Source organism: Acipenser ruthenus, chromosome 26 (genome assembly GCF_902713425.1).
Source record: "Acipenser ruthenus chromosome 26, fAciRut3.2 maternal haplotype, whole genome shotgun sequence".
In the NCBI taxonomy this organism is placed as follows: Eukaryota; Metazoa; Chordata; class Actinopteri; order Acipenseriformes; family Acipenseridae; genus Acipenser; species Acipenser ruthenus.
This window is the reverse complement of record NC_081214.1, coordinates 6,573,893-6,599,183: the sequence shown is the minus strand read 5'-3', so window position 1 is coordinate 6,599,183 and position 25,291 is coordinate 6,573,893. Positions and strand designations below refer to the sequence as shown.

The following is a 25,291-nucleotide window of genomic DNA, read 5'->3' as shown; positions in this document are numbered from 1 at the left end:
CTGAATTATTTTCTGTACAGCAAAACCTTAATTAAAAGCCACCTCGGTACAAAGGCCAGCCTGCTGTTACAGCCGTATTTCTAGTCCCAGTTCCATTGACTTCAATGTTATTAGATCTTCAATATTAAGGCCACAGTTTGTTGGTCCCTTGGCCTTAAGAGGTTTCTCTCTATATGCAATGTAGTGATCATCATAATATGGCTAGCTTTGGCTTGACTTCTACTTGTATGCAATATACCAGCCACAATATAATTGTAGACTTCACTGTAGTAGTAGTCAACAGAACTACTACTACAGTGAAGTAGTAGTTCTGTTGACTAGTCAACAGAACGCTACTGTAATAGAATGCTAGTGTAATAGTCAACAGAACTCTACTGCATCCAGTTCGTAGAGCACTATTAAAAGCAATGTTAAAAGCCAACCATTGCTTATCTTGAACAGTTTGACAGCCCCTTTGTGTTTTTCAAACACTGCGTTCAAGGCCGGTGTATTTTGACACTGTGTTAGTGTGAACACAGTTTCCTGAGGGAGGAAAGGGGGAGACCCCTGTCACAGCGTCTCTGCGGTATGGTTCTGCCTGTCTCTCTGTTGTGCTCATCAGCGGTGTGTCTTGACATGGTGCAGTGTGTCTGTGTTTGCAGGTTTGTTTGTTTCTTTGTTTAAATCCCTGTCGAGCCTGGCAGGCAGTTGGATAGCAGTGAGCGATATGCTTTGCAATCTGACATCTCTGTCTGTCAGTCAGCTCAACACTTTCCTAGTTTCTGATTAATAAAGGCAACGAAGGTCATTTCTTGATAAACAGGCTTGCTGTCGCTCGTTTGTGGATTTGATTTTTTACATTAAAGGGGAAGCTCTAGGAAATCTTCCTAGGTATTACCAAAATCGCTAAATGAAATTGTCAGAATATTGTATATTTTCATTTCTGACTCTATCTGTATATTCTCCACGTTTCCTTCCCACCTTGCTACTGGACACAAGACAGTCCTGTGCAACAGCTTCACAAAGCAAGCCCAATGTATTTGTAGGCTCTTCTATATTTTCAGCACATAATATGCGTTACATTTCTTTCTTACCATCTTGTGTGTATGAACATTTATTAACCTTCTCAAAAGAAAATGCAACAGAGGACATGTTTTGCAGGCATTTTACTGCAAACTTTTCTCATCAAATATCCCCCCCTTGGACATACTCTAGGCATTCTGTCACAACTTTAATATTGTGTCACCGTCTATTTTTGTCCATTCAGTCCTAATCGTCTCCCAGAGCGTATTTATGATGGCTGCACTCTTCTTCTTTTTCACACTCTTGTCAAGCTCATCCCATAACATTTCAATGGGGTCAAGGTCAGGCCACTGGGGAGGCCAGCCCATCAATTTCAAAACCTGTTGTTCTTTCTGATTTAAGTAATTGAGGTGTAGTCTGGCTGTGTGTTTAGTGTCAATATCATGTTAATAAACAAACCCTTCACCCACAAGTCGCCTTCCTGAGGATATTGCATGACGCTGAAGAATGAATGAGATTGTTCCTTTACAAGTGTACCTTCTATTTTTACTATATCTCCTGTTTGTGCACCAGCAGAACAACCCCAAACCTTCACGTTGTTTTACCGTAGGCACTACACAACATCCTGACAACCTCTCGTCTGTTTTTCTTCTCGCATACGGTTTCCTCTTGGAGCTGAAAAGTTCCAAGACGATAAGCCTTGGACTTTCGAACAATCCGTCTGTCTTCTCTTTTAGTTGTTTTCCTCTTTCTGCCTTGGCCACTTTTGTTTTCATAGCTACCTGTTTTTTCTGTATTTGTTGATTGTGGTCTGTAGTCTATGATGCGAAACATTTGACTTTTTTTGCAATTTCCTTCACAGAATCTTGTGAAGAGTAATTGTGGGTACACAATCGTCATATTTTATCTCCTTCCTTGGATATATACACTGGTTGGACACTTTATTAGGACCTGTCTACCTGACTGGATTTAGCATTGCCCTGTTGTTGCAGTGTGTGAACATGCAGGAGTACTGGATTGTGTATTTTCCTAGGGGCTTGGCCAACAAAAACTCCAATGATGCATGTGCACTAGCATCCAGCTGAATGATTACTTCCTAACGGATTAACGCAGTGCATTGATCCTTTTATAGGCTTACATAGTGATGTGTATGACTCCTCTTCAGAATGCAAATCACAGAGTGATCATGATAGGAAATACTTAGGAAACCTGTGCATGCAATACATGGATTTGATATATCATCAATTATGTGTTTTTTTTTTTCAATACAATAGGCTTCATCTATGTTAAACTAGCTTCATCTGAGCTACAGGCCACTGCTTGAAGAAGCACTTTCCAACACTAGCACCACTGATTGCCAATGAGAACAATAGCCTGGAGAATACTCCATTTTATGGAGCTGTGGGCTTGGGGCTCAAAGCTCAAAAGTCACTTGACCAGTTTGCAGATTCATAAACAAAAATACGAAGCAATGCAATCTTCTACAGCATGTTTTCATGTGCGGTAGGGCTGGCTCTTTGAGCTCCACAATACAGCTCTTCTGATGTATCCCATTTGAGGTTTTGAATGGGTTGAAAAGGACTGCAAGGCCAGTCTGTAGTGTTAGGAAGAAGCTGGTACAGTCAAAATGCAGCACATTGATGCTGTGTTTAAACATGCAACCAGAAAGCTATTGAAGCCGAGTGTAGTTGCTGCTAATCAGCGTATTAGTAAAATAAACATTTCTAAAGAACGCCCTGGTAATCTTTTATCTTAAAAATTGGATAGGTCTGATGTACTGCATCATGCACTGCAAGGCACTTTCCAAAAAGAATTCCAAACTACTGCAGTAATACAGGCCCTGTTAAATAAGTAAGTCTTACACCTATAGAGTATTCGAATGTGTGAACAGACCCTGTATCCTGAAAGCATCTCGACAAGGAGTTCCACAGACAGGGTGTATCCGGCCTTAAGGCTCCACCACAAGATTCCACACAGTAGCAAGTAAACCCCTATCCCCACACCTTAAAGAGATTCTATAAATATTAAGAAGATGATATCAAATAAATCCTTTTAATCACCAACAATTAGAATAACTTCCATGGAAATAATATTGATTTAAAAAAAAAGATATAAATTGTACAAACGGGGATCCTTTGCTTTGATATGTACAAAAAAACACTTTTCAAGGAATATTGGCACTTAAAAAAAAAAAAAAAAAAAAAAAAAGAAAGAAAAAAAAAAACCAGTTCGCTTACTAACTGTATTACTTTGTTGACGGCTCAAAACAAAACAAAACTAAACAAGTCTAAACTAAAGCCGCCCTGCTTCTGAGGAAGTGTTGCACAAGACCTATGATTCTGTATTCGCAAATATGAAAAATACACAACAGCCAATAAGGGCTGATCAAGAGGGTGGCTATGCGTGTGCACGCGCGCTGCTAAATCTCGGACTGACAGACACTTCCAAAGCTGCAGGTATACAGCGAGCACAGCAACTATCTAGCTTCCGTAACAGACATGCAAACAACACCGACTGTCGAGAGAAACCAGTGTTACCAGCACAGGCGTGTCCTGAATTAATAAATGCCATGTTATACATGCGCATTGACAATAGTGAGGCTTTGGCACGGACAAGTAAGAACAGCCGCACGCAGGAGTTCCTGCTTTAGAACTATACAAATCGCAGGTAACACGAGCCAATAGGAAAATAAGGGCAGTGCTAAAAAAAAAAAAAAAGGGGCGGACCCTCGTGCCAAACATACCTTCTGATTAAGTAGAGCGAAGGATCTTATCGGCTGAGGAAGACGATACCAACCTCCACAGGGCGCAAGGATTTCGGAGGCTGATTTTGAAGCTGGTGGCTTTTTGGGGCAGGTGGCATTGTTCATTGTTACACGCAGTACCCAGCGCTGGACTGTTGCGATATAGGGTGCAGATAGAGAGAGGGGAGAAGTGTGCTGGGGTTTTAATCAATTCAAGTAATACCAGCCTTTCTTTGCGGAGATGGAGAACGCACACATTAAATCGGTATCTGAAGTTCTAAGTAATTTCGGGGTAAATGAAAATACTGGACTGACAACAGAGCAAGTGAAAAGGAATTTTGAAAAATTTGGGCCAAACGGTGAGTTCTTGTTATTTGGTGTGTGTGTGCATTAGAAACTTTTAACTTACCTTTCATGCAACAGCTTCCCCACGCCGCGGTTCTACACTTGACAAGGTTTGCTGGGCTCGTCTTTTGCTTTGCAAAACTTATGTTTCCTCCAGAAATTATATCTATCTATCTATCTATCTATCTATATATAAAATCTTTTTTGTCACACAGGTCGTTACGACTGAATTGTATATACCAGATACTGCGCTGCATTTAATTTGTTGCACTTTGTATTTGCAGATATTTGCTGTACTTCAAGCACAATGTTTTTATATATATAATGTACTTTGCAAGACACGGACAGGAACCTTATGACAAATTTAACATTTTCAAGAGGCCACTAAAAGTGATCTTTCTGTGGTTCTAAACGTCCACCTGGCGGTAGGAATTATTACATACATTCTTAAAAGTGTGTCTTATCAGTTAAGATGCAACCCTAAATGTACCTGTGAGCTGTCGTTTAATAACATAGGCAACATGTATTTGAACTAATCAAAGCCTACTGGAGCTTCTACCAGTTTTGCTACATTAGCGCAGAAACATAGGTGAACAATGCACAATCTATGCATATCCTTTTTTTGCATAGCTCTCTACAAACTAGGGAGTTGTTTGAGTCCAGGATTGTTGAAATGGACTGGCTGAAACGCAATGCAATGGCTTGTATCTCTGATGCACTATAGTTATCGCGTGTTTTGCATCCCACCGGTGCTACATATACGAGGAAGGTCTGTAGTGCAGCAGCTACTGTAATAGAAATAATTTGCAGACGAAAAATAAAATACAACATTCTGTGTGTAGGCTCCATATTGCAATGAGCATTTCATATTTTTTGCTCATTGATTTTGTTTGGAGGGAACTTTTTTATAATTGCAGAATACAGCATCGCCAGTGATGCTGTTGCGTGTTTTTTTTTTTTTTGGGTAACCGGTATAACGGTGAGTGTAACATAAGTGAGGTGATTTTATAGCCCCGAGCTGTTCAGTTTGAGCTTGTCATTAGTGTGTATGTGCATTCAAACATAGCATTTATAGTACAGCTCAAGCCACAGTCTTATCCCAACTATGTAAGAAATGTATATACACCATGGCAAGCAGTTTCAGTGTAGGTGCGCGTCTGAGATACAGTTGCACCTTAACGCTTGCTCATTATAATATATATATATATATATATATATATATATAATTCACTAGGATTGCTGCACAGGCAACAAGCAGTTTATCTTTTAGAAATGCATCCGCTTTGCAGGAAACGAGCAATAACTGGAACGCATCGTCACTGGTTGCTGGTTACCCAACTTCTGCATAAAGTAAATCACATATATTTTCCAGTGTGTGTGTGTGTGTGTGTGTGTGTGTATATATGTGTGTGTATATATATATATATATATATATATATATATAATGTGTGTGTGTACTGTATATATACGATAAACTGTATATTTGTATTTGTCATTCTGGCTGGCCATTCATTTTTAAAAGGGTGCAGCATTCTGAGGGTTAAGGGGATGTCTTAATCATTACATCGCCAAAAGCTGTACTGTACAAGTTTTACGAGGGTGCGGTGCCACTATGAAGTACTCTACACACCCGTCGTTCTGTCCGGGGTGATCTCGGATGCAGTTTATGTTGTATACTACAGTGTATTGCTTACACCTTGAATCATTAAACAACATGAATGCATCTGTTGAAAAATTCAAGATCATTAAAAAAAAAAAGAAAAACACACATGTACTCCGGGCCCACCTACTACTAATTTGTGTAGACAAAGGGAGTTATGAGTTAGCAGCGCGTGTGTTATAGCATTACAAAGCCAAGCGTGTTCTGTTTGTTATATGAGTTGTCATTTGTAGTTGAATACAAGATCCATTGTTAAATAGCTGAACTTCAGTTGTGTGAAAGAGATAGCAGTCACGCACAATGCGGATTGGTTTTGCTTAAGAGTGGGAGCTACGTGGCAACAGATCATTGGTCGACTTTGTATTTGTTCGCAGTGCAGTTCTGTTCCTTGTTCTTTGCTAAGTGCCATATGTATATACCCCAGGAAACGTTTACCACAGGATTATTGCATGGCATTTTTGTAGTTTTATCATGTTTTTACCATGGTTACTATGCATTTACCATAGTTTACCCTGGTTTGCCATGTTTATTAATATGATTTACCATACCTCGCTCTTCTTGGTTACCTATGCTTTATTACACTTTGCTATGCGTTTACTATGGTACATTTCTTTAAGGGTAATCTTGCCAAGAGTAATACGTTTGGTATTGTTGTAAACGCTGCTAAATATATTCGGTTACAATTGACCATTTCTTTAAACCCAACTGTGCTTGAAAATGGCCTTTCTCTTTATGGCAATCGCTGTGAAATATTGAGGTAACATAGATTGAAAGTTAATAAACCCAACTAATGTAAGCACACATTTTATTCCATACTGTACGTGCCTGACAAGTTGCGTTAAATGGCCAAACAGTTACAGCTCATTCTAACCAGATGTGGAAATGCTGCTGTTTTATATCATGGCTGCTGGACTTGAAATATACAACTACAGACAGCTTTATCCACAGCCATTTCTTTTAGTTTATAGTGCCATATATATGAGTTCCCTTTATTTCACCATAATTATATGAGCATAACGTGCTTTACTGGGCTTGCCTTACTACATATACTTTGTAAACGGATTCAATAAAAAAAAAATACAGTGCTGGGTTTCCCCGTTATATCACACTATAAGTCGTGCAATAAAGCATTTATTAATAGAACTGCCAGAAATGTATGTTAACAGTCTGTAACCCCGTAGTTTTACCTACATTAGGCTGCCAAACGTGTTTTTGTGGTTTGTGTGTTGGGGCATGCAATGCTTATTTCCCGTTTTGCTTGTTAAAATAGTTTGGCATCCCTGAACAGACCGAGTGACTGTCACAGCTAATATGCCACTTTGGTGGACAGATGTTACCATTGAAGGACGTGTGCAAGCATTTTACTACTGATACAGACATCTGTGGCTGAAGAGCTATAAAATGCAACACAGAGAAGGTTTGTACTTGTTTCTGATGCTCTGTGGTGAAGTATCTCTATAAAACCTATTGGTACAAAGGTGCCTTTTGTATAGTTTGTTTAACTTAAGAAAAGCACTGGCTTAATCGGTAGCTCTGAGGGAAGTACTACTGTTGTGTAAAAAAAAAAAAAACACAAGCAAAAACTAGAGAATTAAAGTTGAAGCTAATAAAAATAAATATAGTATTCAAATACCAAACACAGTTTTTGTTCCGCTTAACTGGTAATCTTTCTAAGCTACATGGCTGCCTGAATACTTAATCGTGCCAAATAATTCCACCACATAAGTCCAGTTTTTAGAAGTTTACATTGGTTACCAGTGAAGTAAAGTACTGATTACTGATCGCTGATAGCTGATTTATACTCCTGTGTACAAGAGTGGCCAATTCTTTCCATTACAGAACTCAGTTAATTCTAGTGAAGCTGGTTATGATAATGGAGTACTTTTCCCCCACTAACGTTTGAACCAGGATACCAGTATTATAGTTTCTGCAAATGTGTGCTTGTTATACTAATTCATACATTAGTCACTGCATTACTGTTTGGCTCCCTGCAGCAAGTCAGGCAGAGAATATGTGATATATACACACAGGCAGAAATGGGGCTGGTTAAATACAGTATACTGCATATGATATTTGCTGTTTCAATCAGTAATTTTGCTAATACACTGGAGGAAGTTATGATCGGTTATTGTAGTCACCCATTTCCGAATAAGAAAACTAGATATTTATTTATGTGTAGCAGTACTGAAATTAAACGTTGTAATAAAATACAACGTTGTTTTATGGGGCACCCATGAAATGTTTCATTTACCATGGCAGTAATTTAAAGGCAGTTTGTAACAAACCACATTTTCTCACATGGTTTAATTTTCGTTTGCACGCCTAAATCTTGGTTTGAAAGTTCAGTAAGAGAACAGGTGGTGCCTTCACTCCCATTGCAGTGTAGTTCTAGTTTGGAGACCTCTCTACGCATCACCGCAGTGGAAGGAAGGGTTATTTGAGATATTTTAAGGGAATGGATTTGGGTCTTTTCCAGCAGTCTGATATGGAAAGTGAGTGTATGTTCAGTGCAATAAGTTGCAAACTCATAACTAGGCTCTGAGATATAATGAACTTACTCCTAGAAGGGGTTTAATATTAATATGTATAAGACTACACATGTACAACACTTATGTTTGTAATAGACTATGAATAAATACTGAATATTAGATACAATTATTAAATTAAATACACTGCAGGGATGGAAATAAGACTCCTATTGCATAGCAGTTTCACCCATTCTCGGTTTTACTACAAGCCTGATTAGCCACTAACAAACAGGTGCATCTTGTTAAACTCATAGTAAAACCAGGAATGGAACAAACTGCTTTGCAATGGGAGTCTTGCTTCCGTCCCTGTACTGTTTAGTTACTACTGTATTAACAATAAGCACAACATCCATTTTTTTGAGAAGATTGGTGTTTAAACTCTGTCCTGTTAACACCTCCTGCCTCCCGCGTTCTTCATGATGCTGTTCTGTGAGTGACATGTTAAGCAGTGCCTTGTCTCTCCTTGATGCACATCATGTGACATGCCTCTGCTGCATGACGGAGGAGCTATCACGTTTAGACTGAGCACTCTGAACAGGTCGGGGGTGGGGGTGGGGAGTTGACGACTCTGTAGAATTTCCCTGTGTCAGTTTGGGACACTGTATAAGTGAAATTCAAATTGAGTCGTGTTAAAAACAATATGTGGGGTGTGACACAGAGGTGCAGAGTTACTCTAAAAAAGGAAGCACAAGTGACTTGAATTAGAATGAATCAAATGTGCAACTGGCTATTTGAACCCAGTACTGCATTGTAAAACGTGACAGGCTCACTTCTTTTCTAAAAATAAAAGTAGCATGTTGGTAACTGTGCCAGTACAGATAAGAAATATTTTGTTAACCACCAAATACTTAGCAATGTAAATATACTGTAACAATCAAACAATACATAACTGCTTAAAATATCACCAGGACAAAGTAAAATAAAAAATGAAAAAAACACATTACTGTGCAGCAAGCAACTAAATAATACTGTCACTAAAGATAACAGAATCCCAGGGCACTGTGGAGAGAAGGGATCAATAAAGATGTACTGTCCCATACTCCTTTAAATATGGTTTGTATGTTATTTTGTAACTACCTTGCCTTTATACAGGACTGGGATAAAGTCGCTTGGCATGGGGTAAATCTACACATGCTGTGGCTTATCTGTCTGATGTAGAGTGCCGGATTTTGGTACTGGCACAGAGCAAGCCAAGAGGGTGCCACGGGGGGGGGGGGGGGGGGAGTGGAGGGAGTGGAGTTGAAGCCCATATGTGAAGATCACATGGGTAATTAACTGTGGGTAACTGTAAAGCTGTGTGCTTGAGGCCTCAGCTCATTCATTCAGCATTGTGGTGCCCTCATAGGGACCTGCTCCCCAAGGCTAGTCCTGTGCCAGTCACACAATCCAGCACTCTGGATCGGCTGACAACGCCAGAGCAGGAGTGTGAACTGACAAACGTGGCAAACAGGATTCATTTAAAACTCCTTTTGGGGAATGTAAGCAAACAAGGTCTGTCCACGGACAGGACATTTTATTTGTTAATTTCATGTGATTTCCTGGAAATAAGTGAAGTAATGTTGGTGTGAAATATCTGAACGAAACATTCTGGAGACTGCAAGTCAGAGAGGAAGGGGAAACCAGTGCCACACTTGTTAAAGATGTAAGCAGTATGCCATGGTAATATAGGCACAGCAAAGTGTAGTTAAACATAATGAGGGCAGTGTGGTATAATGCTGCGGAAGAAATAAGGAAAACTGTAAAGTAAAAGAAGGTAAATAATAGGGAGGTTCAGATATGTATATTTTAAAAACTGACCAGAGATAAAATACTGAATACCTCCCTTTGTCCCAGGCTCTGCATGCATTCAAAAACATCAAAGAAGGCTCTTGATCTTCTGGCTGTTCAGCCCCTTGTGATACTTCTGGTTAATCTGATTGTGGTGAAATAAAGATATGCCTGCATTGAGCTTGCTGTGTGGACGAAACCGCATTTGAAGATATTTGCACTTTGTAGTGACCTGTGTGAGTGTAATTACAGCTTGCAAAGATGAACTGAGAGCCTGAAGGGCTTTTGTATTGGAGACATCTGTGTACAGCACTAGGGAAAGGAGCTGTACATATATAGAACAACAGCAAAACAAAAACAGTAACGTTCTTGTATTTTATAAGACTACAAGAAACATCAGTCTTGAAATGTGTTGTTTTGGGTTTTCTTTTAAACATCTGTGTGAAAACTGGGTGTAGTGTGCATTGAGAGAACCTACAAGATGGTGGATGACCAAAAAAGTGCACTTCTCTTAGTGTATGGATGACCATTAAGACAACAAAACAATAGACTGCAGATGTCTATTTGTTCTATAAATACAGATTATGGCGCAGAATACATTTAATATATAGTACAGGTACAGTTACTTTACAGAAAATTCCCATTGAGATACCATTATAATCCCGGTGTATTACCCAAAGAAACCCCAGCAAAACCATTAGCAGACCACAGAGTTATCAACACAATGGATTCAGAACAACATTGCATAGTGGTTCTGAGACTGTAGAAAACGGGTCCTAATATGGTATCGTGGTATTGCAAGTGTGCATTGATGCAAAATACATACAATGTTTCAGCTTAACGGCTCCAACGTAGGCTGTGTGACCATTTAAGGTGATCCCCTTGACCTGTTGACTGCAGTCTAAGGCTCTCTGATTTGGTCTCTCTGATCTCTTTACATTCTTAGATATAGCGCAGGACAGCAGTATATTTTCCCCTATAAAAACTGTAGACCAATGTGACTTGTGTTCCATTAATTCCGTACGTTCCCCTGGGTTCACTTCAGTGACGTTCTCTCTTTGTAGATCTGCATATTGGAAAATAACAAGTTTAGTGAAAGTGACGCGCAGGTCATTACAAAGAATGCTTGCAGTGCTGAACACAGAACATTAAACCCTTTGAAGTGACTCATTTTATCGCTAGGTAGTTAAGGTGAATTGCTTCATTTTTCAAGTGCTGCAGTTCGGCCCTAATCACCAAGCTTTAAAACCTGCTGCTTCTATAACAGGGCTCCTCAAAGCTGTGCCCATAGGAAAGTATGCGCCCGCAAGAGCAGTGCTGTGCCCACGACTGCAGCTAGCATGATCTGGAATTCTCCAGTGCTGATGTATTGGTAGGGGAACTGAAGTCCTTGCAGTCTACCGCTCTGTGCTCGCTGCTTTTCTACCATTCGATAAATATGTGTTTAAATGTCCTTTTATTTAACATTTTTGGAAATTGTTCAATGTCAAAATATTATCATGCTGTCTACCTTACGACAAGTACACAAATGTGCCTGTAACCATTGTTCTGTACAATACCATGAAGTAGAAAAAACATAGCGAAACAACAACAGAGAAAAGTGATGAGTAAATCCAGCGGCAGAACTCTGAACCATTCCATGAAACCTCACAAAAACCAAAGGGAGGGTTAAAAAAAAATAGAATGCAGAAAGAGAAATAGTCTACTTGAATCCAAACATTCTTTCTAAGTGAATGCTTTATGCAAAAAAAAAGGGTTTTAAAATAAATCTGAAAAATGATGCAAAAAAAGTATTTTATATTAAAAGTTATGCCTGTGGCGATCCATTTGTGTACGAGACTAAAACGTTTCTTTATTTTACTAGGCTCCATTGACAGCAGCCTCACTGAGTGTCAGCAATGGTTAACATTCACTGGTACAGTCCAGTCAGTAACTGGTTAATGCTAAATCCCCTTAGAAGTCTTGCATTAGGAGTCTCAGTTACCTGGTAGCAGTAGTTACGTCCTGCAGTTCATTTGATTATGGGTTGAGTCAAAGCCTCTTTATTATGGTATGCAAAAAGGCTCATCATTTTAATAACATTTTTTATTTAAGCGAGACTGGGCAATGACCATGGGCAGCATAAATCCAGTGAGACTCATAGCTCAGCCTTGGAGTGGCAATGTTTCGAGTTCCCGAAGCCAAGAATCCGCTCAGGGAAATAAATGCAGAAAAAAGATTACATGTATAATTAGTTAATTCCAGTGCCCTTGCTCCTAACCTTTCATGGGAGAATGGAGAAGCCATTTATCTTGTGCACTGTGTAATTAGATGTTGTTTAACAAAATAATAATAGAAAGAGTAGTGCTGGAAAAATGCTGGAAAAAAGTATCTATTACATATTATAAGATATGATTAACCGTCGAGAAATAGTCTGGCTGGGTCAGACTGACTATCTGCCTGACTAGACAGGTACTGGAATACTGGATACTTGGCATAAAAGAAAATTGCCATGGTAACAGACTAGTCATCCACTGGGTTGCGTAGCTTCTGCTGTATTGCAAAAGAGCACTGCCAACAACAGAGGTCTTGAAGCTCAGATTGGAAGGTGGATGAAACCCAATGCTTGGAAAGCATGGAGATGGAGAGAGAGAGATCCAGTCTCAAGTTCCCTAACCTGCCCCACTGCCCCCTATTGTACCACCAGCGGGGTCATGTGCTTTATAATTCACTACATCAATGTAGCTTTTCCCTTTCTAAATCTAGGACATGGACTTGAACCTAATCCAGTGTTGCTGGCAACCGTTTCCATGCCTTGTCCACCTTTTGATGGTGTGTAAACCAGCTGGCTCTTGTTTTGCAGTGTGCGTGTGTGTGTGTGTGTGTGTGTGTGTGTGTGTGCAGTGGAAGAAGGCGTGTTGAAGTCAGTATTCTGGAATGTGCCTTGGCCGGCCTGACTGACAAAATCCAGGAGAGGGAATCCTTGGCTCCAGTCTGAGAAGGGAACCCCAACCCCACCCCCCTTGCTTTCCTCCCTTTCCTTACCAGCAGGCCTCTGTTATTTAAAAAAAAAAAGCTCCAGGAAGCAGTTAGCAATGCAGCAATAAAAATGTTACAGAGCAGGGAATTTAAGTTGTAGGTAAAAGGCTTATGTAGGAAAGAAGCTGGAGTTCTGGGCACTCGTTTCAGACAGACAGCGCCTATGATGGCCCCAGTGAGGGAAATAAAACCACATAACCGAGGCAGTTCTCTGTAGTGTCAGAATATTTGGACTTTTCCTGAAGTAAAGGTTTGCCAATGTCCTGCTATTCTAACTGATTTACTTGCAAGACTATTTTAGCAATGCGTTATACACTTTGGTTTTTAAAAATTTAGTTACTTAAAATATAGTGCATTGCTAAAACAAATTTTAACTGTGAAGAATACAGCCCTACTCTAATAAGAAGGTACTACTGAAACACTGCTTAGTTGATTTGTTTGTACTTCCAAAGTACTTAAGTATTTAAATAAAGCAGACATGTGTAGTTGTACTCTGTAGTATTCGTGACCATTGCTGGTAATTCTGTGGTCTGCTGGTTTGTGGTTTCATCCGGGTAATGCATTGGTATTGTAATTGTACTGTATAGTTATAAGAATATAACAAAAGTTTGAGAATGAGAAAAGGCCATTCGGTCCATTAAAGGCTTGTCCCTTGTTATCACACCATTTTTCCCTACTGGGGGGAACTAATTTTAAAAGCACATAATCTAGTCTCTTTTTTTAAATGTTCCCTGTGTTTTAGATCCTACTACTTACACCTGGTAGACTACTCCATGCATATATAGCTATCTGCAAAAAAGTGCTTCCTACCTTCTGTTCTAAACTTTCTTTTACTCAGCTTTCATTTATGCCCTCTTGTTCTTCTCTCTGCTACATTTGAAGTCGTGTCTTGAGTTAACTTTTTCTATGATTTTCAAGACTTCAATCAACTCCTCTCTTTCCCTTCTTTTTTCCAGGCTTTTAACCTGTCCTCATAGCTCATGTCATTCAGTCCTGGGATCAGCCTAGCTGCCCTTCTCTGTACCTTCTCCAGTGCAATGAAGTCTTTTTTGTAGTGAGGTGACCAAAACTGTGCACAGTTGTTTTTTTTTTTCCAGAATTTTACTCTTGAGAGTTACCTGTCTCCCTGAAATCTGTCTGTGTCGTTAAGGTTTGTTTTCCAGCATGCAATAGTTCCTGACGGTGGAAGAGGTTTTTTTTGGGCACCTGCCTTAACAAGAAGCACAGCGTTCTTTCCATGTGGTGTCATTTTTATTTTTTACCTGAAATATTTCCAGGAAAGACCAACTGAGTTGCTGCATGTCATTTGTATAAAAATAGTCTTGCAACAATATCATGGTTTAACAGTGTCCTGCTTATCCAGTCTATTATTGGCACACAGTGATTAGTCTGCTGTCTGGTGTATAATCGAATTATGAAAAAATACATCCTTGGCTTTCTCAGAGTCCAAAATCATCTTTCCTTTCACCCTTGTGAGAGGTACAGCACAGCCGGTAACTCGTCCATTTCCAACCCCCTAGCTGGTCTGTTTCTAGACTGCCCCATGCCATTGTTTTATATAATCTACAGATTGAGGATGCATACGTGCAACTAATATGCTTTCTGATCTCACTACTGATAAGGCAGCATTAAGAAGTCTTTTAAAAGCAATGCCCAGCCCAGTACCCTTAGTATTAGTATCATTTGCAACACAGTGTGTTTTTTGGAACAAATATTGCAATAGTACAGTAGCTCACTGCTGGATAATAGCAACTACTGTAAAGAGTTGGGTCAGCTAGCTGCATCTAAGACTTTCTCATCAGGAAGAATAATACGATTGTTTCTTTGTCCTTGGCACAATCCATTAAATTCATTCTGGACAGATCCTAATTATTTCGTCTGCCTTGTTAAATACCTCTTCAAGTACAGCAGTGCACAAACAAATTCCTTTTTTGATGACATATTCCGCTTAATGGTTTGACAAATGGATTAAAGTACAGACATTTTTTTCTCCCCTGTATGCCTTTCTTTCTCTAATAGCCTTGGCGCTTTTTTAAAAGCATATACTCTAATTGCAGAATTAAAATACAATACAACAGCTAGATGAGTATTCAGAACAAACTGCTTTTCAGATGCCTCTGGTGTTCTGCCTGACCTCTCCCTGCCACACTCACGGCTGTCTGTGTTAGTCATCCTTTGTCTTTTCGGAGGTAACCCCTGCAGTGCGCGGGGAGGTCAGCATTCCATTGCAATTGGGTTCAGCAGTCGCCTGTCCATGCCATTACTTTGTGTGTGAAATGCCAGTCTCTCGTTCCTGCGACCCCGCCCGTTCTGTGAATGCTGCCCGCCCACTTGCTCGTAGCTCTCGGCCTGTGTGTAGGGGTGTGAAACCCCGGGGCTGCCAAACCTACACTTGTACCTGGGTCTGCGGCAGCAGAGGAGGTGAAAGGCAGCACAGGATTAGTCATCTGAATGAAACTCGCTCACACACTGCAGCCCTACAATACAAATTAATATATATATATATATATATATATATAATATAATTCTTTTCTTTTTTTTTTTTCCTACAAGGATTGAGCTTTCATTTCAAAATGATTGGTAGCATCCTGTGTTGACAGTGCCCGACAAGGCTCAAAGAAAACAAGAGAAACTGCCTGTGGGGAGAACTATTTCAAGCTTATTACATCGTTCTATGTCAAATAAATAGAACAGAATAATCTCTATCAGCTGTAAAATCGCTCGTCCTTTTAAAGTTCTATTTGATGCCTTTGCACAGTAACTTTGATATCCAGTGTTTTTTATTCCATGCTTGTACTTTGTGTTTCCCATATTTTGCTATGTTTTACCACACGTCTTTGCACTTTATGCTGTTTTACTACACTCAGGGTAATGTGTCAGTTTTCATTTATTTGAACCTTTTTTTCAGCCAGAGTCCCTTAAATTTGTTTAAAAGTTCTGAAGGTTTATTATGTATTGAAACTCCTGCCCTGTTGTTTTACTAGATGTTAAGGGGTATTTTAGTTTCATACAAGACTGTTAAGATATGTGATTAACTGATAAAATCGAACATACACATGTATAATCTAATTATATACAGTAGAACCTCCGAGTTACGAACTGACCGGTTTACTGAAGTATGCAATTACTCAACCATGCATGCAATGCAACCAGATAGGAGTCATGGAGAAAGCACAATTACTGTACCAACAAATGTATCCACACAAAGGTGAGGCAGATTGCAAAGCAAGTACGGGCCACTTTGCTAGGAGCATTTTAGTTTTAAACAAAGCACATGTTTTTTTTCAAGCCAAAGGAGGTTGAATGAGCAAGCTGCATGAATGCATTTTGTTTAAAATAAAGTAAAAATAAGCACTACTTTTAACGCATATTTTCCTGGACTTTTAAATGTGTTTTTGCTTTTTTTTTCAGTTCTAGAACCATTTTAAAGACTTTAGAACCATAACAATATGTGTGTTTAATTACTGTGCTGTATCCTTGTCTTATTCGCCAGATTGAGGGTGTAGATAGCAGGTGCACACATTTTATTAAAACCATTGAAAACTCATTTCCAGAGTTGAGATTGATTGAGATGATCCGTTCCTGTTAGAGCTGTCACATCTTTATTATGCACACTACGAGGGAGGAAAAAAAGCTTTTGAGACAGGCTGGGATTACATATCTGAACTTGGCTGCCAACAAAGACACCCACTGACCTGACAAAGTACCAAGCCATGCCTAAGGTACATTAGAAACACCAATCTTATATAGTACACAGTATATATATATATATATATATATATATATATAATATATATATAAGCTGCGTATCTCTTTTTGAAGCCAGATTCAGTCAAGATGGGCAAGAGTGCAAATATGCTTGAGGGGTGATAGTAGGGGCTTGGTTGGCAGGTGCTTCTGGATCCATGATACTGTTACTTCATGAAGGGATTCTGTGGTCCATTCTGGAGAAGAGGCTTTGCTTGATATTGCCACCCCTGAAGGAACTATTGAGAAACAGTCACACACCCCTCCAAACAAGTTAAAAACCTTAGTCGTGTCGCGATGAATCACTGCAGTCCTGGCGGCCCTACAGCCCTGCTGACAGTGTTATGGCAGTTGTTTCAGATTTTTTTTTTTCCTCAACCCAGGCATATATCTAGTCTCAGATCTTCTGTGAGAATATATAGCTTGTGCCCCAGACTCTCTCAATTTTGTTCAAACTAAATGAATATTTAATTTCTTAACACATGTTGTGTGGGAACTGAGTGGCACACTGTACTACATCATCCTGAGAGGACATGGTATTTCTGGGACTCGGGTTTTAGTCACCAAGAGCCATTTTTTATTATGATGTTATTTATCTCCTGCTGCTGCTGCTGAATATACAGTGGAGTCGTCCATTCGTATTTCACACTTACACTTGTGGCTACATCTTGAGAACTGCTTATCCACTTGTGGTGACACTTGGCACGGACATTCCTTTGCACAAGTTCCTGCAGGTTGTCAGGGGTGTGTGAGACATGTTTTCAAAACAATAATCATAATTTTATATGTAGGCATTATAATAAGAACATACATGACGTTAATGTAAGCCAAGGTGGCTTTTTCACAGTATTACTGACTGAGCTATTCTATCTGATTGAGCTATTTTTCAGGTCCTGTTGAGATGGGCATGTGCTATGAGCCGCTGTTCCATATTCTGTAGCTCAGGGGTGAAAATAAGACTCCCATTGCATAGCAGCTTGAACCATTCCTGGTTTTACTATGAGTTTAATACAACACACCTCAGCTTGTTACCTACATACTGTGGCTAATCAAGCTCATAGTAAAACCTAGAATGGGTGAAACTGCTATGCAATAGGAGTCATATTTCCATCCATGTAGCTAAATACCAGACTGTATGAAAGATGCAGTGGAGCTTGTGGATCAAATCTATTGGCAGCATTTTGCAGGTCGACAGCTGGTGTTGACACTAGTACTGTATGCCTGCAAAGAATTTTTAAATAGCAAAACCATTGCTGATATTGTACCATCTCCTAATCTCCTAACTGTAGCCATAATGCAGATATGAAAGAAAAGCTATAGTGTGGGAATAGAGCGGCCCCTTTTGTAAGCACTAAATCCACAAGCACCAAAACCAAGAAGAAAACAAGCTTTGTATCTTTTCAGCGGCAGCAAACCCCAGCAAGCCTGTCTTCAAGGAGCACGCATGGGTCCTATCAGAGCCGAGCTCCCCTGTGTCCACCAATAGCATTTAATACAGTACACGTCTACACAGAGGGAATGTTTTAATGGAAAATCTGCTCAAGGGCCTCCGGATGATTAATGGAATTTGCCACTGCGGATAGCTTCTGTTCTGCCTATTGACAAGCCCTGGCTGCCTGACCTGTTTAGGAAGCAGTCTATAAACGTGCAGTATAATGTTGGCAGTCTCCTGTGGAGTTTCTCTTTTAAAAATGAACTCAAACCTTTCATATTGCAGTTTCTACCACAGTGTGGTCAAACCTCGTTGTATTGCCTGTTTTTTATTGACGCAGGGCACAGTGGTGAGGCGAGCCGTACCTTTAGTTATGTGGGAGACCTGTGTTGGTTTAAAATGTGCATTCTGATGCACGCCTGAACCGCGTGGCGTGAAAGGGGCTGTGCGGACCGGAGGTTTGGTTTTGGGGTTGCCATGTCAGTAAACACTGGTGCTGATACAGTTGGTATATTCATCAGACTGGAGTCTGTCAAGGGCTGAAGTGCTGTGAGAGAGCTCCTGTACCTGTGTGTCGGGCCAGAAAGCAGGAAAAAAGGGCCAGTTAATCTCACAACTGAATTTGTAACCTTTTCCCATGGTTATATACCATGCATTTACCATGCCTCGCTATTCTTGACACTGCTTACCTATGCTTTACCATGCTCTCACTACTACACTTTGATATGCTTTTACTATCTGGCACTTTTATAAGGGTGCTCTTATGTTTCCAGCATGTTCCTGTTTCACTTGTATAAACTACCCAGTAGCATTCCTATCAAGGACCCTATCATGATAAACTACTTCAAAGGGGTGTGTCACAAAGACGGCCGGAGTGGGTGGCGTCAGACCAGAAGCAGGAAATAAACAGACAGAGAGGTGTGGTTTGGTGAAGCTGAGCGAATGGTTTCGCTCAGCATTTAATAAACAGCACAGAAAATAAAAGGTTTGAAACAAAAACACAGGACGCGGCACTTGCGCCAAAATAAAGACAAACAAAACGTACTAAACACTTAACAAACGGTGCACGGAGACAAACAAACACAGTGAGTACAAAACACTTCTTATTATTACTTATTTTAACTCCTTTCTCTCTCCCGTTCTCCACTCTCGAACACCCAACCCCGAGTGAAAGAAATGTGCATCTATATATACTGTTGTGCTGGGATTCAATTACTAATTAATTATTCACTTGAATCCCAGCACGTGAATTAATTCTGTGCAACCCCGTGCTCACATATTACATTTAACCAGCACGTGAAGTGATTTGTGCCCTCCTCGTGCCTAAATACAAATCTACATTTTAAATACTCGTGCTGCACACACGCATTTATATCCCGTGTACCAATGACTATACACCAACATTAACACACGCACGCAACACATAACACACAAATGCACACAGGGGCGGGGCACATTGCCACAGGGTGTTACCATTATTAAAAGTTTCAGAGAATCGTGCTGCTGGCTTGTCTGTGGTAATGATGCAGCAGTACTGTGACATACAAAACAGTTATGCATGATGCCACAGTGCTGAGAATAGAAAGATACCCTAGCAGCACTGCATTTTTCAAAGGCCATTGAAAAAATGATACTATTCCAGACTGTTGTATTAACTATATTTTATTCTGTCTTCAAATTCACATAACTAATGTTTGTATTTCTTTTTTTGCCCCCTTTTCTTTTTTACATGTTCGTCGGGGATTTGTTTGAAACACCAACAGAGCTGCCGGCAGAAAAAGGTAAATATTGATTTTCCCAGTCTATTAATCCTTTTTTTTTCCATAGTCTTTTGAAAACTCCCAAATAGATCCTGTTGAACTAGACTATAAATCCCATAGGTAAACATGATTCTACTCCTCTCCATTTCTTTAGTATTGGACAGTGCATGCAGGATACAGAGAGGGAGAGGGCGGGTTACACTGACTATTCCATGAAGTGATGTCTGCCTGATAACAGATATAGACCCTCAATAAGGAACTGGATCATATCTTATATTACCTGGGTATCCTGTTTACTCCACGTAGCTCAGTGGGGTGATACATGAACATCAGACAAGCGTAGTGAAGCTGGTGTCTTTTTTAACATGAGTTACCGGGTGCAGGCATGTACAAATATCAAGGGGAAGTCCATTCATCCCCTCATGAATATGCTGTATATAACCTGCTGTGCATGTTTGTATCATTTGTACATTTGTATAGTTTGTCCATATTTTTTTTCCATGGTCCATTATCATAGTCTGGCATGATTTGGTCATCATTTATCATGTTTTGGTATATGGCACCACAGCCAAACTGTGTTCAGGTCATAAAAATATTCACAGTCAGACATAAAAAGGATTCACCACTGTTTAGATCAATTAATTAGACCTTATTCACGCTACCAGTGGCCAATATTTAATTTATTTTAAAGATCTTAGTTATTTGGTGATCCCGAAAGCCACCAGGAAGTTTAGATGCAACATTGTTATAATGTACTTCCAGCCTGTGTAAACAAAAGTCTGCCTGTAGATTCAGCAGCGTGACTACCCCATACGAATGCCTTTGAATAAACAAGCAAGACATCAGTGTTCAAACCAGCTTATATACAAAGAGCTAACCAGAATACCCCCCAGTGTTTCTGTTCTCTGCGGGAGCTTGAATGTGCATCCTGTGTTGCAGGCAAGTCGCTATGGGAGCTGGTGTTTGAGCAGTTTGAGGATCTTCTGGTGCGGATTCTTCTCCTGGCAGCCTGTGTCTCGTTCGTAAGTAGCTGTCTATACTCTCTCTCTCTCTCTCTGTCCCTACCTGTCAGTGTGGGCAAGTGGCTGGCAGCTGTCTCTGCCGGTCTGGTGTGCCTCACAGGCCTGGCTGGCTTCAGGCTGTTGCAGCACAGCTAGGCACAGCTTGGCACCGCTAGGCTCACCCAGGACTCTGGCACTGAAGAGCCACCCTGCCAGGTCCTGACCTAGTTCAAGCTTTTGACTTTTCTGAACATATGAACATCATTAACAACTTTGCCGATGATTTCCACGGCTTGAAAAGCAGGGAATTTGTTACAGATCTTAATGAGGTCACAGAGCTTTTCTGAGAGGCCTGTATCGTTTTTCTACAGGTGCAGACATTATTTTCCTCTTTAAATTCAGTGGAGCCCATGGGCAGGATTTTAAAACGGTCGTAAATGATAACTCCAGTGTTAATCAACAAATCGGTATGTAGCATTGATTTTGGCATTTTCAAGCGGTCGTTATGCCTATTTCATTGTTAAATAATCGTGCTAATCTGATTTCCGAAATGATGTTGATTTACAAAATAATGTTTATCTTAACGAGCAGTGCTTCTTGCGACTATTTCTTTTGTTTGCGTGGGAAATTTAAAAGGAAATCCGTGTTAATTGTCAGGAGTTAATTTGCACTTGGAAAAGGAGGGTTTTAATTAACTAAAGAGTATATAACTCACCTTGAAATAGAAATTTAACAGACTGCGGCTGTGATGCCAACGATACAGAGAGAGGACCAAAGTTAATTTCTTACATACTACCTAGATAATTCAATATTTGTAGCTGTGAAAATATTTGAGCCTTTTCTATACTTGTGGTTATGAATGAGATTTATTCACATGTTTCAACCATTTGTACCCTTACGGAACATTTGCTGTATTGCTAAAATGATATACCGTTATTTGCACCCAGTGTAATGCTACTACCAAGAGTAAATAATGAAATATTGGTATAGAAAATTGCATATTAGATATTACAATAAACTTTCCTTAGGTGATTGCGGATTTGCAATGCGTCCTTGGCTTTTAACACCTGTGTCTTATCCACACAAGAATGAAGAACAGGCGTACAAGGACACACAGATCCACTAGGAATGTGAGATCGAGATCATTGACATGGATTTTGCCTCAACGTATTTGTAGTGTTATCAGACTCCCTCCACACTTTATGCACAATGTACATGTTCACCTTCACACGTTTGTATGCATATAAAATGTTTTTCTAATACTGTAAGTGTTCAATGGCTACTTCTAATCATGTTGAGTTTATTTATCGCAGAGTACCAGAGAAAATGCATGATTAGAGGAATTCACAGAGCAATTAATTATAAACATAGATGTATTGGGTTAGGGAGTTCTATCCTAGTTTTAAAAGCTTAATACATATATAATGAAGTGTTACATACATGTATAATAACGAACAACTACAAACAGAAATGGCACTTCAATCGTACATACTAAAGTACAAACAAAAGTAAATTCCAACCAAGCCTACATAGCCTACACTTGAGCTGGCAAGTCTACCACACCCACCGCCCCATCCAAAAAAAAAAAAAGAAAAAAATATTTTTTTTCTTTTTAACCAAAAAAAGATTGCAAAATGCACATTAAAAGAGTTGTATATAGTAAGCTGTGACAAAATATCCCCTCGAATGAGGGGATTTATTTTTTTATTATTTTATTTTTAAATCCATGCGGTTCGATTTATACCCATGCGCCAGTTAATCGTAAATCAGCATTTTATATGTGAAGTGGACATTGATTTAACATCTCATCCGCAGGATGGAGCACAAGGAGGTTAAGTGACTTGCTCAGGGTCAGTGGCAGAGGTGGGATTTGAACCGGTGACCTTCTGGTTACAAGCCCTGGACTTTAACCACTGGACCACACTACCTCCAGAAAGAAATACACTTTTATATGAGTACACATTCTGTAAATGCATTTGACATTCAGTATATTTAACATGCAATATTTTTTTTAATCGGGGATTTCCTAACGTGGCATACTAAAATTACACCTAGCAATAAAGCCAATGCTAGTGCCAGTATTTTAGCTTTTTAACCAGTTGTAAGATGGCTTGAGTAAGAAAGCGACTGGATCAGTCTGCAATGATTCAACTGTGTTGATGCCTCTCTACCCTTTCTGGTACAAATGCCTTATATGGCAAAACAACTTTATGAAAGAGGGGGGATGAAATGAATCGGCAGAACAGCGTACTTTAGTGTTTTAGTGCTTCTGACACGCACTGTTATTAAATGCAAATAAAAGTCTGTATCTTGGTTTGGGTTTGCTTTAAACAGGGTGTGTTCTTCACTTAGTTTCTGTATGCAGTTGCTCTCCCAAAGGACTCTTATACCTAGATGACCTGTATAGGGGTGATAAGCCATCACCCTGTCCATTTAGAAGCTCTCCTGCTCCCACATTGTCCTGCAGCTGTATAAATGGTTTTAACTTTGACCATGTTTTCAAAAGATAGACCGCAGTGCTAAAGCTGAGGGAACACAAAGCCACTTTGTAGCTTGAAACTTTGTTTCAGGAGACTAGGTTTCAGGCCACTGCATGGCACACCAGGGGAGACTTGGGGTTTGATGCAGCAAAGTTGCCTCAAACCAGGTTTCAAGCCACTGTTCCTGAAAAAGTGGCTTTGTGTTCCCTCCGCTTTTATATATAAAACTGGGACCTGAACCCATTGAGTTAGACGTTAAACAACAACGTTTCAATTGGAAAATCATAATCCATTATTAACAAAAGGTTAACATCCGAAGAGCTGCTTGGTAGGACGAAGCCCGTCACGTCATGACTGCCTTCATTACGCAGCCAGCTTGAGCTCTCCTGAAATATGACCTTGTTCTACTCACAAGGCCTGAGGCAACACAGCGGTATCAAACTGCTGCAGCGACAGGGGATTGCATGCATTCACAGGAGTTACAGTGATTACTACGTTATTAGTCATTTGTCAGCTGTGCTATCACTCTGTGTTTCCACGGTTCCGTTGTTTTTACCACCACAGAGTGTATGCAATAAGTGAGGAGAACAAGTACATGGGCTGATTAATCAGGAGTTTATTCAGTTCATCTCAACTGTGCCAGATCTAAACACTGCTGTTGTTAAATCATTAAAACAAATAATAACGTTGTGACAACCAACCAAAGTACATGAAGTAAAATGCCAGTTTGATCCCGTTTGTAATGCTTAAATTGGGTCTGCACTTAGCTCTGCCACAGTTTAGATCAGTTGACCCCATTTTGTACTGAAAACAGAAGCTATGGCCAAATGTTTTGCATCACCTAGAATTTTTTAGGATTGAGATGTAATAAAAATAAACTTTATAAACATAATTTTGATCTTTTATTTAACATCGTGTAATCAAAGAAACTACAAAATATTATCGCAAAAGTCTACCAGAAGCTATAATAATAGTACTGTGTTTCATGTTTGATTTCAAAATGTCACATTTTTCCATTAAATGTACAGTATATGAAAACTGTGCAATTCAATATGGTAACATAACATTATTCAGCAGGTTTCATTCGACTTTATCAAGCAAAACATTTTAATTCTACAGGGTGATGCAAAACTTTTGGCCATGGCTGTAGACCTCTATACAGAAGACAAGTGTAGTGGATATGCAGACTTCTGGAAATGTTTGTCATTTGATTGTATACGTTTCTTATTACTATGCAGTAAGGAACAGTGTGATTATACCTTACTAGTTTTATTGAGTTTTGTATCCGGGATCTCAAATTGTTTTTACAAAGTAATGTACTGTAAAGTGAAACCTATCTGAAGCCTCAGTGCTTTTAGTGCTTGTGCATTACAACTCTATCATAGACTGCTTCTTGGCAGTGTTACAGATTGAGGTTAATAATGAACAATGAAAGAATATCCTCTTGTAATTACACGTGTGTGTCAGTGATGTCTTCAGGCAGGTTCATGCAAATTGTCAGACTTGTTATTCACTTATGGAAATGTGTTTCTGCAGCAAAGTGTCTGGTAGTGCCATTTGCTACAAAAAGATTGTAGATTTCAATGACACATTTAAAAATGTTGCATGCCCCTATTGAAGAGATTTCATAGATCACATTGCCTGTGACCAGATTTCAAATTAAAACCCAAGGCACTTATATATTTTTTTGTTGCAGGGGCGCTGTTATTTTTTAAAGCGGTTCTTTGAAATCAGTATGCAGTCCCGTTCAGGGCTACTCCCTGATAACTTCTAGGCCAGGGGTCTCCAACCCTGGTCCTGGAGAGCCC

General features: G+C 39.7%; 1 protein-coding gene across 2 annotated transcripts in view; it reads left to right on the top strand.

The window, feature by feature from the left end:
- Positions 1-3,466: 3,466 nt before the first annotated feature.
- Positions 3,467-25,291, top strand: part of LOC117430875 (sarcoplasmic/endoplasmic reticulum calcium ATPase 1-like) — a 68,078-nt gene continuing 46,253 nt past the window's right edge. Inside the window, exons 1-3 of one of the 2 annotated variants that reach the window (XM_059001601.1) lie at positions 3,467-4,104; positions 20,006-20,023; positions 20,942-21,024. In XM_059001601.1, coding sequence (XP_058857584.1) covers positions 3,987-4,104; positions 20,006-20,023; positions 20,942-21,024 — 219 coding nt within the window. In that variant the 5' untranslated portion in view covers positions 3,467-3,986. The remainder of the gene's footprint in view (positions 4,105-20,005; positions 20,024-20,941; positions 21,025-25,291) is intronic. The other variant, XM_059001600.1, reaches the window with a different exon arrangement.